At 34.8% G+C, this 12,833-nt stretch overlaps 1 protein-coding gene across 8 annotated transcripts; it reads right to left on the bottom strand.

Moving 5' to 3' along the window:
- Positions 1 to 1,715: 1,715 nt before the first annotated feature.
- Positions 1,716 to 12,486, bottom strand: LOC140880389 (uncharacterized). 8 transcript variants are annotated; one of them, XM_073284764.1, is made up of 4 exons: positions 12,358 to 12,486; positions 12,192 to 12,255; positions 4,764 to 4,823; positions 1,716 to 2,205 (listed from the first exon to the last, which is right to left on the bottom strand). In XM_073284764.1, the coding sequence occupies exon 4, from the start codon at positions 2,154 to 2,156 to the stop codon at positions 1,860 to 1,862; it is 297 nt and encodes a 98-aa protein (XP_073140865.1). In that variant the 5' UTR covers positions 2,157 to 2,205; positions 4,764 to 4,823; positions 12,192 to 12,255; positions 12,358 to 12,486; the 3' UTR covers positions 1,716 to 1,859. The 8 variants fall into 8 exon arrangements, with proteins under 8 accessions (XP_073140865.1, XP_073140861.1, XP_073140864.1 ...); XM_073284760.1 differs by lacking the exons at positions 12,192 to 12,255; positions 12,358 to 12,486 and adding exons at positions 5,114 to 5,236; positions 5,376 to 5,801; XM_073284763.1 differs by having other exon boundaries at positions 1,716 to 4,823.
- Between the last annotated feature and the right edge of the window lie 347 nt (positions 12,487 to 12,833).

Raw genomic sequence — 12,833 nt, 5'->3', positions numbered from 1 at the left:
CGGAAATTTTTTTTTCCCGATCCCATACCCAAAATATTTCAGAACCCGACTATTCGGGATCCCAAATGTTTGGGATCCCGTCGGATAGGGAGAGAAAATCTCGAATTTTTTTTCATGTTCAAGATTTCGTTCAAAAAAATAAAAAAAATGTGATAATTTTATTAAATATACTATTTAGAAACTTATATTTATAAATAGAAATAAATATTCAACTTAAAATATATAATATTAAAATGTTCCGGATAATGTTTCAAAATTTTGTTAAGAGAAAAAATGTATCGGATAATTATTAATAAAATGTTCGGATACAATTATTAAATAAATTTTGTTAAATAGATTGTCAAATTAATCTCTTGAGTCTTGTTCTACATATTTTTTCTAATTAGATAATTATAAATATGAATTAATTAAATTATTAATTTAATATTAAAAAAATACACAAAAATAAAATGACATTTCGTGATTTTACAATTTGATCGTTCCAACAATAAAAATTATGCGAATTAAGTTCACAATTAAGTGTTATATGAGTTGAAACCTAATAATATTTAGCTTATTATATTAATAAAGTTATTAATAAAATATATTATTATATTATTTCGGGACGGGTCGATAATTCCGTCGGGATAAGGTTTTATTCCCGATCCCGCTCCCGATATTAATCGGGATGGAAAAAATCCAGAAAGTTCGGGTCGGAAAAATTTCAAATTGACATTTTTTCGGGACGATAATGAGATGAGATTCGAGAAATGTCGGGATTCAAAAATTTTTGCCACCCCTAGTAGCAGAAATCAAATTCTGATATATAATTTTTTTTTTAAGGTTTGAATAGGATAAATGAGAATCTCAATCAGCTGAAAAAAGCGGAGTTGGATTCTGATTCCTGAGCCACCATCCATCCCAAACGTACCAACTCCCATCGCTGAAATTTGGATATTAATCTTTCCATGGAAAGATACTTTTAGAAGGGATAGATAAAAAAAAAAAAAATAAAAAAAAAAAATTGACGATTCTATACACACGCGCGCCCACACATTATGAGAGTGTTTGCAATCACTAAAAAAAAGTGATTGTTAGCTTTTGGCTTAAAAAAATCATTTTTGTGTGTTTCTTAAACCTAGATTATGTGTTAGCTTATGCTTAAATTAATTGAAATTCAAAAGCTAGTCATGTGGTGATTATGATTCTCCAAAAAGTGATTCTAATAAGAAGGTCATTGCTAAAATCACTTATTTATCAAACACTACCCAACTTTGATTTTTAGATTTTCACATTTGTTTCCAAACACTACCAACTTTTGATTTTTATTAATTTTTTTATAATCTATAAATTAATCACTTCTACAAAATCACAATCTATTGCAAACACTCCCTATATATGTTGAAAGATGCTCCAACATGTCCCACAGTAAAATCATATACATTTACAAATTTTAGCATTAATATAGCACACGTGAGGAGTTATTGTAATGGCACACCTCAATATTCTTCTTTCTAGCAAGGAAACATAAATGGAAAATTGATCTATGTATATGTTACACACACTACTATACATTAATTTAAAAATATAAACTATCCTAAGTATTTCGACTAAAGTGCATTTAAGACACTTTTATAATTTAAAAAGTAATATATAACCATATGTAAAATACAACGTAACCATAAGTAATTCCTTGTAATTTTATTGTACACTCCAAGTCCTATGTTGTATTTACATTGAAGTGTGAAATTTGAAAGCTCATTTCATAATGAACCTGCAATATGACTCGGAGTGTACAACAAAATTACAAGGAATTACTTATCTTATTGCCATTAATGGGGAAACAATAAAAATGAGTGGGTGATGGTCATATAATAATTTCAGTTAAATGATTTGGACTGAGGAACCTCAACATTTAAGGATGACAGTCCAACTGTATCAGGGCTATTTAACTGATCTAGTTGTTTCTTGCCTCGACGAAGCAAGTACTCAATATACAGAAAATTCTTGCGATCAATTTGAGAGGAATTGTAGCGAAACTCAGCTGAAACTATTGACTCGATTTTGCTTCTTACTTCAGGGGATTTAGTGCGCGCTGAACGCAAAAATCCTCGATATAAAGCAAGCACTTGCTTCTGCATCCCTGAAAGCCTCGGCCCGCTGGAACCTCCTCCCATTGCAATGCCTAGCCAAGTTTTTCTTAACCTAGCCAAGGGTTGGAACTACCTGCATTGTGTGTATGTAAGGCATTATAGTTTATGGATTTTGTCAAATTACTAATGAAATTAACTTGCAGCCAGACCGCCAAAGCATAGACAACAGAGTAGTTTGCATTCGTACTCAATTTAAGCAAAGGTTGGATAATAACGATTAGATGTTCAACATTCCATTATCAGAATAACTTGAAGGGAACAAATTGTAATAACCTACCCAATGTAAGTCTATAACGGAATTTCAGAGACGGCTAGAACAAATTTAAATGCATTCAAATTTCAACTACTCTTTAGATGTTGTTTGGTAATTGGTAGTTCTGACAACCTTCAGAATGTTGAATTATGAATTATCATGTTATCCCACGTCTGGTTTACCTCTTGACACCCTACTTTGAAACAACAGGTAATGCTATTTCAGAAAGAGGCTGAATGAGCATTCTTCGTGAGAAGTGAAAAAATTATCTTCAAAATGGGAGTAGCCTGGATGACTAACTGCAAATTAACAACCCAAACTGAAACACAGAAGACCAAAATATGTACCATCATTTCTCTCTCAATATACTAATCTTGCTTCCACAAAAGCCAACATCTCCAGTTTGTATGCAAGTACGAAATGCAAACAAGACTCATTTCCAAATTTTTGCAACAACATGAAAGTCAAGGTTGCACAGAAGATCAGAGGGCTTAAGAGATCATCATCCACCGGCAAAGGGTAGTTAAAATTAAAATTAAATATTTACCAAAAAATTGATACGATAAAAAAATCATCAGAAAGTAAAGGTTGAAAATGTATGGGAATGAATGACCTCAAAAAAGTTAGGGTTTGCACAAATGTGGTATAGATGTGTGGATGTTGTATTTATTGGAGCTTCGGCACTCAGTGCAGTTGCCGGTTGCTTTTGATAATTTTTCACAAATTTGGATCAAGAGTACGAGGAATTGATTTTGGTTCTCAACAGAAGAACTGATGGATTGAAATATGAAAATGGTTAAAATATTATCAAAGGAAATAAACAATGGAGACATTGTTTTTTAAAAAAAATTCTAAGGGAAAAAATTGCATTCATACTTTACAAAAGTTCTTGTCTCAAAATAATAACATAGACAACAGTTTTATTATTATCTTAATTTTTATCCAACCAAATCAGATTATTTATCACTTCATAATTTGTCACTCAATAATCCTATCAATGCAACCAAGCACAACATTAAGTTATAAATCCATAAAGTTTTAACTTGAAATGACATTAAAATATTACAAACGCTCTAATGGACATGAAGGACAATATTTAGAGGATTCTACCATAGGATTGCTCCATTTAGTGGTCCAAGAAGAAAGAATTAAATGCTTACTATCATAAAAAAAACTTCCATGTATTAGAAGATAGCTGACAAAAGATATATGGCACCAGATAAACAATTCAACCAACTAATTGACTGACTACCAGTTCATTTACCCCATTCTTAAAAGAATTAGCCAATATTTGTCGACAAAATAACAATAAACCTTTGTCATACAAAGATAGCACATTTTAGTTTCTCCACACCATGAGTAACATCTCAAAAACACCATAAATCATGAGTGCTCGTGTGAACATCATGCCAACAAAAAGCGAAATACAAGCGCAACATACATAACAGAGAACAGTCAAAAAGGCAAAAAAACCAAAAAAAAAAAAAAAAGGGGGGCATGCTGAATTTGTGCAAACAGAGAAAATTGATTGAAATTTAGCAGTCAAGAAGGGGGAAGTGATGGAGCATATATTGCAAAATGGAGATGAGTCCCAAACACTTGCATACAATGCTGAAAACTAATTGAGTTTCACTTTTTTGGAGAGTATGCCAGGATTATTATTGCATCATGAGTTATTTCTGGACTCTGGTTTTCTATTCCCTCCTATTGGCCAATCCAATGGTCTCTTATATTTTTTAGTGATGTGTGATTTAGCACTTATATACCCATGCACTGTGAGGGCCAGTGATCCTGATTAACATTTAATGACCAAACAACAAGAATTAACTAACGTAAACGAGTTAAAAATTTGCTTTTGGGCCTACATAAATTTCGGCATGACTTCCCTATAAGTAGGACATCCCAAAAATCTGAACAACACAAATAACACTATATACTCGAAAATAGAATCATATAATAAATTCACAAATCTATAGCCGCACTGGCCAGAAGCTGGCAAGGCTCGATCACACAAACATCAATCCAAAACAAAGTAAACTAACAGTACAGATACACGGGGCATCCTCCGGCAAATATATAACTAACTAGTATAAGGAATCAAGGCTCAACGAGTTATGTAATGCTGTTAACGTACTTATTTGACGAATATCACTTAACATTTTTCAATAAAATTTATTTGAAATAAATGCGAACTTATTTAATTTTATAAAAATAAATAGGGATTATTCTCAACTCTGCACGTTAACAATTAACATAAATGCGTGAATGCAATCATATCATCCACATAAACACACAAGACACATAATGACTCAACACAATATACTTAATATCATCCAACGTCATTATAGACGTAGTAATGAAAAACAGTTCATACGTACCTCAATTGACGCTTAATTTACCACAACAAATATCCTACCATCATCTCGGAGAATCCAAACCTGTGGCCAGATTATTTATTTCGTATCAACTCCTATTTAATTTCAATAATCTAAATTTAGCCTAAAAGTTCAAAATCCACAATTTAGGCTTCAAAATTTCCAAACCTTACTGATTATAAACTAAAAAATTTCCAAAATCACTATTTTTAGATCAATCATCGCAGAACTAGAATCGAAATAAATAATTGTCTAAAGTTAGTCTAAATTCTCAACCTTGCATGTCTATTTAAAAGATTCGCATAATAGTTTCCAATAATTATATTTAATAAATATAAGGGATTGAACTATACAATACTCGCATCATACTACACAATACTTCGAAAATTTTTGATCTATAAATCTGAATTTTCGAAATACACCAAGCAGACTTCTGGAATTTCAACTGATGCCTCAAATCGATGCAAAGTTCGAACCTACATCAAATATACAACAATTATCAAATATTTGAATCGAAATCGAACCAAGAATTGCCTTAATTCGATCTAAAATAAAATCACTTTCAAGCTAGTAGCTAAACTTAAATACAAAGGATGGAAAAATCGAGTTTAACACCTCCAACTCGAAGTACGATAGCCGGAGACCGGCGGAAGCACACAGAAAGCGGCTGGGCAGATCTACACTCGTAGGAAACTGGTCGGCCTTTTGAAATCTTACTCCCTACAGCTAGGCCTAACCTAAACAACCAAAACCCGATGTTTTTCTCATGTTTTCTGACGAAGAGGGCGGCGGCGGTGCGACGGCCAAACTCGAGGTCATGGCTTTTCTTCGAAATACTGATACCAAAATGAATCTCACGACGTGGGGAACAAAGCCCTAAATTAATTTCGATTTTCCAATGTCACAATCCTTATATCCTCAATTCGCCCAAATTGCAAGCCAATGTCACAATCCTTATATCCTCAATAAATATTTTTGAAATCATATCTAAAACCTAATTATTACATCTTTTTCATAGATGATTGTTTGGTAATATCAATAGGGCATCGAATGAGAAACCAGAAAAAACAATATATCCACCTATTCTCCAAAATCCGGGTTAATGCCCATTTTCGTCTCTCTTATTTGTGACTTATCCAAAAATAGTCCCTTGACTTATCGGGCCGCTTAAATGGTCCTTCGTCTTTCATAAATTTCCCGCATTTGGTCCCTCCCGTCAACTCGACGTTAAATTTTCACGGTGATGAAGGCCCACATCCATATTTCTATCATTTTTCTCAAATTCTAACTCTTATCACGTGTTGCCCCAATTCAAAACCCTAGAACACACCATTTCTTCCATCTGAGTTAGAAGATCGGGTCATCTCTTTCAAATCCAAATCTCGCTTAAGGTAAATGCTTGCATATATAATTATTTGGTAGAAGCTGCAGATTAAATTTGACTGAGATGAATATTCTAGCTAACACCTCACGAGTCAGAAATTACTTGATGGAAATTTGAGTTAGGATTTCTTTGGTTTTTGTGAAAATGGCAATTGAAGCCCAGAACTACCATAGGTATACATCTTGAAGGGAAATGGTGATGAGGTGGTTGCTGAATTGAGTCCCTTGATACCCACTTTTTCACTGTTCTACTCTGTTTTCTATCAAATTCATGTATTTTTTGCTCTATGTTTGATCTAGTACAACAGTTATTGTAATAAGTGAGAATAATATCAAACATGAAAATTTAATGAATTAAATTGTGGCTTAGTATTAGTTTATGCCAAAAAAAATGTTCTAGGCAGCCTGTTATATGATATAAAATTTCATGAATTAAATTGTTGTTATATGATATAAAATAATAGTTTGTTTACGGTGTAGGTGATTTTCCTTATTTTCAACATGAGAGGAAACAATCTGCTGTTGAATATCATGGAGGCAAACATCTCTCAATAGTTTATAAGCAGCATTTGCAAAATTATGGCTAGACGGAGCTCCCATTCTCTGAGTTTCACGCCAAATTATAGTAATTTTTTCTGCACGATATTAATTTTTGTATTACTTTATTATACACAGTATTAATTTAGTTAGCAAAAAAAGTTTATCCGTTGTATTATGGTTTGAAATTCAGTACCTGTATTTTTTCCAGGTGTGATGGGAGAACCTACATGTTTCACACTAAAATTATATTACGGTGGTACGATGGAAACAATTCGCAAAAAAAAAGTGTACAAAGGTGGTAATATTGAATACTTCGACTTCGTTGATCTGGATAAGTTGGGGATAATTGAACTTCGTGGGTATGCAAAAGAGTTGGGATTTACAGATGAGAATAGTTTCAAGCTCTGGCACAAGCTCGGAAAAAGTTTAACCAAAGGGAGATATTTGGAAAATGATGTTGGTGTGCTTGAAATTAAGGATCATATCCCACATAACTTTGAATTTGAAGTTTACATGGAACATGTTGAAGTAGCTACAAATAATCAGAAAGATGCAACCACTCAAGACGGTGCAAATGGTTTTCATGATAGTGATTTTGAATTTGAGGAAGAAGTTCAGTTAGCGGAGAATCTGAAGAATCATGCTGCTGAAAATTTGAAAGGGAAAAATGTAGTGGAAGATGTTGGAATTTCGGATGACTTGCTGTCTAGGATGGGGCAGGATGAAGGGGATTATGACTGTCTAGAAAGTGATGGTTTTGGGAGTGCTCTTGAATCTGATGAGGACGATGCACCAACCTTTCCAATGTATGACCCTATTGAAGATTCTAAAAATCCTGATTTGAAGCTCGGTATGATATTCAGTTCAAAGAATGAGGCCAAATTTGCAATAGAGAGTCATTGTATCAGACGAGGACGTACAGTGAAGTTTGTAAAGAATGACAACAAAAGACTTCGTGGTATATGCATCAATGAAGGTTGTAATTGGTGTATTCTTTGTTCACCAATGAATAAAGACTCATGTTGGCAAATAAAAACATTTATCCCCGAGCATGACAATTGCTATTGGCACAGCAAGAACAGAAGCATCAAAGCAGGCTGGTTGGGATCTACTTTTGAGAAGAAATTCAAGTCAAATCCTAAGTTAGGTACCAGCGAGTTCAAAGTCGAGGTAGAAAACACTTTGAACACAACTATTTCATATAAGCAAGCTTATTTGGCTAAGAAAAAAGCAATGAAACTAGTTGAGGGCAGCATACAAGAACAATTTAGCCGAATAAGAGATTATTGCTCTGAATTGAAGAGGACTGACGAAGGTGCTTCTGTAATTCTGAAATTGACAGAAGATGATGATGAGCCAAGATTTCAAAGACTTTATGTTTGTTTCTCGGCATGCAAAGATGGTTTCAAGGATGCATGTAGGCCCGTGATTGGTGTGGATGGTTGTTTTCTGAAAACAAAGACAGGGGGGCAGTTATTAGCGGCAGTTGGCCTAGATCCTAACAATAATATTTTTTCTATTGCTTATGCCTTGGTTGAAGGAGAGACTAAGGACAGTTGGGTGTGGTTTCTTCGGTTGTTAGATAAAGATATCGGCTTTGAAAATCAGCATGGCTGGACATTTATGTCCGACAAACAAAAAGGGTTGATTCCTGCCTTCGAGAGTTTGTATCCCGATGCTGAAAACAGATTTTGTGTTAGGCATCTCTTGAGCAACATGAAAGCTGCTGGTTTTAGAGGTGTGGCAATCAAAAATGCTCTTTGGGCTGCAGCAAGAGCAACAAGAGTTGAAGAGTTCAAAAGACGCATGGAAGATTTGAAGAAGATTGATGGAAATGCATATGCATGGTTGGCCAAAAAACCTGAACATCACTGGTGCAAGGCATTCTTTAGCACCATCCCCAAATGTGACATACTTTTGAACAATATGTGTGAATGTTTCAACAGTATGATTTTAGAGGCTAGGGAGAAGGCAATAATTCCAATGTTCGAATCGATTAGAAATATGTTGATGGTCAGATTTCAGTTGAATAGGTCAAAGGCAGAGAAGTGGGATGGTGCAATATGCCCAAAGATTAAAGTAGTGATGGCAAAGAATTGCAAGGATGCGGCTACGTTTAGACCGATGATGGCTGATGAGATGCATTTTCAGATCTCTGGTCCACGCAATCAGCATTCTGTTGACCTAAGTAAAATGAGTTGTAGCTGTAGAAGATGGGAAATGACTGGGATTCCATGTCCACATGCTATATGTGCTATGTGGTGCAAAAGAGAAAATCCAGAGGCTTATGTGCATCGTTATTATAGCATTGAAGCATACAAACGATGTTATGCAAGGTCAATCATGCCAATAAATGGACCAGAGTTGTGGCCTTCATGTGACTTAATCCCCCCCTTACCACCAGTTTATAAGGAAAGAGTTGGTAGGCCAGCGAAGTTGCGAAGAAGGGAACCTGATGAAGTACCAGCTTCAAACCAAACAAAGCTGAAAGAGATAAAAAGAAACAACAAATGCAAGCGATGTGGTGGATTTGGCCATAACCAGAGAAGTTGTACCAGACCTAGATCACCACAAAGTAAATTTGTGGAACAGGAACAAGCAATCCCACAAGAATGCAATGAAATGGAGCAAAACGAAAATGAAACAACATTGGAAGAATACAATGAAATGGATATTGGTGAGATGCAGTCAGCTCCACAGGGATGCAATGAAATGGAGAGCTGGGATGAAGCTTTAGAAGGAGATGGTGATGAAAGATTCATATCTGATAAGGCAGCAATGCGTGATGAACTGGCGTCGAAGAAACGAAAGAAATTACAGGTTTTTATGTTGATGTGTTTTTGAATTTTTAGTTTTATATGACACTAATATTTTATTTCCTTTCTGTTTTTGCTGTATGGATCGATGATAACAGGTTATACGACAACAAGCAAGTGGGATCAATATTTCTGGTAATTCGAAGGCCGTATTTTCAATCAATGTAAGTGTTTTATATATTGAAGTTTATGATTGAACTAGGAGCATTCTTTGATGATTGAACTAGGAATGAAATGTAAGAATGAGTTGAATTTGATGTAAATAGTATATTTGATGTAGCTTGAGTTTATAGCTTAGTTCTTTGATGATTGAACTAGGAATGAAATGTAAGAATGGCATAGGATCATGCTAGATTGATGTTATACTCTTTGTGCATGTTCTAGACTTGAATTTTCTGTTTCAACATTGAGAAAATGAGGTGTAGATGGAATGGACAGCAACATCAATCTGCTGATTATTTTTGTTCGAAAAGAGCATGTCAGGATCAGTGCCAGAATGGACCATAATATGTTGTTTTTTTTCGGGCTATAAATGCTACGGTTTTATGTATATATTCATTGGTTATATTTAATTTTTTTAAAAAAAATTCATGTGCCAGGTGAATTCAGTGGTGAAGAATGATTTCATTGTGAAAAATGAAAAGAATTTCGTGACATTATCTCATCTAAGAGCTTCATTGAATGATAAAAAAAAGACACCACCAACAGAGTCAAGCGGATCTCGATTAGATCACCCTGTTACGAAGGAGAAAACAACAGCATCAATCCAGTGAATGTGATGACATCGTTCCAAGATTATTGATGGGTTACGAAGAGGGTCTTTACCTTGGGACTAGTATTTTTTTTGTCAAAACTTGTACTTCGATTTACATCGTTTGCGAAGACGTTTGCATAAGTTAATGTATGAACTTGATACTAGTACTTTTTTGTGAAACTTGGATTTCAGTTTCCCAGAAGACAGTTTCATCTCTAATTGTTTTGGTTGCGATTTTGCGATTTCTTTGTTTTGGTAATTGTTATTGAAGTCACAACCTCATTTATATGTATTTCAGAAAGAAAAAAAACATTCGCACACAACATATTTTTTTCGTTGGAGCAGAAAAATATGTCACAATGATAACCATATTCATCAAGCATAATACGTAAATGTCTGCCTTCGACAAGTTGCAGACGAACAACAACTGGAAAGACAAGAATGAGATGTGAATCACCAAGCTTATTGATACCAATAACAACATAGTTTCTTAAACTTGCTAACATCATGCCAATACAAATTGAAAATTTCAAAGTACCAAGTCAATAACCATATTCATCAAGCATAAACACATGCTCGAGCAACTACATAAAATAAAAAATTCTCAAACACCTAGTCAATAAATAACCACATATGCTCGAGCAACTACCAAGTACCTTGTCAAAACATAACCATACAACTACTTCAACCATCATAAACACATAAACTAGAAGGATTCCGAAATCTGCCGCATCTTTTCAGTTATCTCCGAAATTCGAGAAGCATGCCTACGATTCTCCTGTTCTAATTCCAGTCGAGCAATTCATAGCTGAGCTACTTTTTCATCATGGCTTGAAGTTGAACTTGCATATTTCTTCTTCTCATAATCGGTACCAGAGGCAGAGGTACCAGAGACAGAGGAAGAGGCTTCATCATGTCTCGAATTTGAACTTGAATATTTCTTCTTATTCCCGGTACTAGAGGAAGAGACGGCGGCGGCAGCGGTAGCAGCGGTAGCGGATGCGGCAACAGTAGCAGTAGCAGTAGCGGCTGCGGCAACCTGTCTTTTCAAAAATGCGTCATACGCTTCAACAGCTTCTCTTCTACTATAGTATGATTTGTGAGCATTGTCTTCAAATTTAATAACTTGTGCGTATGCTTCATCCCAACTCTCGTAGACGCCAGGTTTGCGTCCAACAAAAACAACATATGTTTTTCTCTAAATATCCAATAAATCAAAAACCAAAATTTCAGATTATATAATTAATAAAAACATATGTTCATTTAAAATGGGGTGGGTCGTACCCTTTCTCTGTTCATTGGCAATGGGGTAATCAATCAATAAGCTAAAACTAGAGCTTGCTCCCTGTTTTCATGCCCTAAGAATATAATTAACCGATAATTATGAAATCGAATGTGAATAAAAATTTACCACCATTGATTGAAGTTTTTCTTGAAAGAAATAGATCGGATTTGTCCTCCTCTTTCGCCCACAACAACTAGACAGCAGTGCGCGTGATGTCTTCTGGAAATTACCTTTGCGTGATTTAACGTTAGGAGCTTCAAATTTGGATTTTGTGTTCTAGGGTTTTGATTGGGGAAAAACGAGAGGAACAAAAATTGGGATAAATGAGAAGTAAATATGCTATAATGTGAGATATGGATGTGGGCCTTCATCACCGTGAAAATTTAACGTCGAGTTGACGGGAGGGACCAAATGCGGAAAATTTATGAAAGACGAAGGACCATTTAAGCGGCCCGATAAGTCGAGGGACTATTTTTGGATAAGTCACAAACAAGAGGGACTAAAATGGGCATTATCCCCCAAAATCCATAATAAGTGCGTTGAAAGACACAATTCCAAAATAATAATAATAGCACAAAAAATGTGCACAAAACAGCAAAAATGGCCCCCAAAAAAAAAACATTAGAAACCAAATCAGGAAAATTTCAACTTACCACACTATTTAGCCGAGGCACATGAGGCTTTCCACGGTAAGCAGAAGCGATCAATGTTAAATTACTAATAGATTGAACAACCACTAGATCAAGAAAAAGAATAGAGCAAAAGTTCCAAATAATACAATAAATCAAAACTTGGATTCAAATTTATAACATTAGTTACCGCACAAATCATGAATTCAGATGCGCAAAATGCAACCCAGGATCCAAAATTCAAAATGAAAGTGTCAAAATCAAAATTTCAAAGGAAACAAACAGAACGACGTGTGTTAAAAGGAATTTTGACAGACTGGGGGAAATCATTCATTAGCATTTCAAACATATTCCAAAGTTGGTATGATTATTTGGGCCGGAATTAGCTGCAGATGACAATGTAGGCAAGGATTATCTGAAATTGGATGGGTTCCATTTCGGCCCAAAATAAATTTAGCCCTACACTATATAACACCCTCAGCTCTCTCTTAGGGCATCTGCAGTGTTAAGCCCTTGCAAGGGGTTTATGTATAACGCTCTTGTTGAACATAATTTCGAACTTTTATGCACGGTTTCTTAAATGCTTTTGTTGAACATATTTTATCATCGGTTTGTATGAACCGCTGCTAGAAAGTGCTCCTAATATCGTACTTTTAAGCTCGGTTT

The sequence above is a fragment of the Henckelia pumila genome, chromosome 2 (genome assembly GCF_033568475.1).
Source record: "Henckelia pumila isolate YLH828 chromosome 2, ASM3356847v2, whole genome shotgun sequence".
NCBI classification, from domain to species: domain Eukaryota; kingdom Viridiplantae; phylum Streptophyta; class Magnoliopsida; order Lamiales; family Gesneriaceae; genus Henckelia; species Henckelia pumila.
This window is presented reverse-complemented; position numbering and strand designations above follow the sequence as displayed.